General features: G+C 58.2%; 1 protein-coding gene across 1 annotated transcript; it reads right to left on the bottom strand.

Annotated features, from left to right (window-relative positions):
* Positions 1–827: 827 nt before the first annotated feature.
* On the bottom strand, positions 828–1,823 carry GPR6 (G protein-coupled receptor 6). The gene has a single exon (XM_068410688.1). It carries the CDS (start codon positions 1,815–1,817, stop codon positions 828–830), a length of 990 nt encoding a protein of 329 aa, XP_068266789.1. The 5' UTR covers positions 1,818–1,823.
* Positions 1,824–2,980: the final 1,157 nt, after the last annotated feature.

Raw genomic sequence — 2,980 nt, forward strand, 5'->3', positions numbered from 1 at the left:
CTTGAAGGTGAAAGGTACTGGAAACCTGGCGAATAACTGTAATTAGCAGCCTATTTGACTGGGCTTTTTGTTTCTTTGGTTGCTGGAGAAAGAAAAGGAGTTTGTGCTCTTCATTACTCTCTCTTTGCCAGAAGACAAAAGAAGAGTAAAGAAGAGAGCAAACAAACAAGCAAGCAAGAAGGTGCCTTTCTTGGTGCACTATTTCATCTCCATAGTGAATGATGATCTCTTTAGGCAGAATTACACGGGGAGATTTCAAAAGCAAACAAAGGGACTTTGCTCAATTGGCAAATTTGCCAGCTCTCTTATTTCTAAAAGCGTCTAAACACACAAACTTATGTTACATCTTAAATGTTTTTATTTGTATACAAAATGTTATAATTTATCAATATTGTGCAGCAAAGTATAGATACACACAGACAGACACACATACATACGTACATACATACCCCCCCCCGCAACACACACACACTTACAAATACAACACAAATACCACTTTCCTTCTCTCTGCCCTTCAGAAAGGCAACACTGTTTTGGCAGATCAGCAGCTAGAAATAAGGTGCTATAATTAAGCAGTATCGGAATGTCTTCACTTTACAAATGTGATGTGCAAATTTATATACAACCACTTTGTTGTTGTTGTTGTTGTCACGGAACCCAAAACTCCATACCCCAAACCACTTTCAGAGATACAAGCATGTATAAAGTGCTAATACTTAGGCATGTTTCCAAAGACTTCACGATGTAGTTTGAAGTTTAGAACAGGCACTGTAATAGTACACTGGGTAGATTGTCACTTGGTGTGGTACGACAGAGAGAAAAGTCCCTCAGACATCGCTGGGGGACCGGGAGCGAAAAGACACTTTAGACTGAAAGCAGCCACAGAGTAGCACCCACATGGACCTCTGGATTTCCTGGTTTCTGTAGGCGTAAATGATGGGGTTGATCATTGAGTTGTAGGTAGCAGGTAGAAGCGTGGCGTACGTGTACACGGAAGGGTAGTTGGGATCCCCCACTACACAGTAGATGGCAAAAGGCAGCCAGCTGGCCCCGAAAGTCCCCAGGATTATAGCGAGGGTAGAGACTCCCTTTTTGGTGGCGACATAGTGCGAAGCAGTCAGAAAGTGCTGCTGGAGAGCTATCTGGTGGGCATGTCTGCAAACGATCTTGCAGATCTCGATGTAGAGATGGAGCATGATGAGGAAAATGAGAAAGAAAGAGGCAGACAGCAGCGTCACGTTGCTCTTGGTCAAGGGTCTGACAACGCTGCAGGAGGCACGGTCATCGAGGCAGTTCCAGCCCAGGACGGGCAGCAGCCCCAGGCAGAGGGAGACCCCCCAGGCGCCCGCCAGCATGGTGTGGATGCAGAGAACTGTCCTCTCCGAGTAGTAGGTGAGGGCGTTGTAGAGGGAGAGGTAGCGATCGACCGTGATGGCCAGCAAGCTGCTCACGGAGGCGGCAAAGGAGGCGACGAGGAAGCCCACCGTGAGCAGGCTGACTGTCTCGGAGCGGATCACGTACTGGAAAACGAAGTTGAGGATGAGGCCGAGGCCGGCCAGGAGGTCGGCTGTGGCCAGGCTGCCCACCAGCACGAACATGGGGGTGCGCAGGGTGGGCGAGTAGCAGATGATGGCCACCACCAGGGCGTTCTCGCAGGCGATGGCGGTGCCGGAGACGCAGAGCATCACGTCCCAGGGGTTGAGGGCGGCGGGCGCGGGGGGCCGCGACGACAGCTCCAGCGAAGCGTTGCCGCCGCCGCCGGCCGGCAGCCGGGGGGCGACCGCCGCGCTCTCGTTCAGGGCCGCCGCTATTTCCATGGCCGCCCGGGACGCGGTGGCTGTGCGGGGGCAGAGGCGGTGAGCGGGGGCGGCGGGGCGGTGGGGCGGCGGGGCGCGCATACCGGGCGGCGGCGCCGCGCCCGCCCTGTCTGTGGTGCTGAACCCGCAGAAGTTTCCCGCCGGCCCGGCCGCCCTCCGGCCCCGCCCCGCCCCGCCCACCCCCGCCGCCCCGCCCCGCCCCGCCCGCTGCCCGGCTCGGCTTTGGCGGGAGCGGGCGGCCGCCGGGGGCGGGGTGGGCCGCGCGGCGCTGACGTCAGCGGCGGGCCGCCGCGGGAGGCAGGGCACGAGCTGCCGGCGAGGGGGGCGCGCAGGCCGCCGTGGGGCGGGGAGGGGGAGCCGGGGCGGGGGGTCTGCGGCGGGTTGGGCAGGGGCGGTGGGTTGTTCCATCGAGCTGAGGCAAGAGGGTCGCCACCGACCGGCGCTCCTCGCCCGTCTCCCGCTGTGCTCCGGGGCAAGCCCGGGGCGCAGCACGGCCCCGGAGCCGGCGGGTTTGCTCGGGGGCAGGAGCAGAGGAGCGAGCGAAGGCCCCTTGCAGGTGCCGGGCGGGGGGCGCGCTCGGCCGCCCCTCTCTCCTCTCCCGCTGCTGCTGTTCCCCGCCCTGCAGCAGGTTTTTCCGCTTCGGATGCCAACGGCGGCGCGTTTGTGGGGAGAATATGGCGAGTCTGGGGTTCGTACAGCGCTCGCTGTAGTGGCTGTGAGCGCAGCGGGGAGCTTGGTGCACCGCCGAGGGTGAAGGTTTCCAAGTAGCACTGTGAATTGCTGTGGAAAAGCCTGCTTCACACTTATCCTCTCCGAACAATGTGTACTCGAGGGTTAACAATCTGTTTACCAGCGAAAGCGCCTGTTTCCCGAGGTCCCCCAAACTGATAAGGTCAAACCAGAGAGGACCCAATCGCATGCGCATAAAAAATACCAGCTCTCTCCTTGTCTCACCCTCTGTGTCTCGCCATGAACCGGCAGCCGATGCATTTCCTCTCTAAAGCACGTGGATCGATGAAGCCAAGGAAAACTGCCGCATGACAATCACTACCAAACCCGGTATCAAACAGTCGCGGGCAGCAGGGAGTTTCCATCTGCAGCAACGTGGCTTTCCTGGCACTGAGGGGACAAGCCAAAAGGTGCCATCCCCAGTCTGGGAGAGC

Source organism: Nyctibius grandis, chromosome 1, assembly GCF_013368605.1.
Source record: "Nyctibius grandis isolate bNycGra1 chromosome 1, bNycGra1.pri, whole genome shotgun sequence".
Classification (NCBI taxonomy): Eukaryota; Metazoa; Chordata; class Aves; order Nyctibiiformes; family Nyctibiidae; genus Nyctibius; species Nyctibius grandis.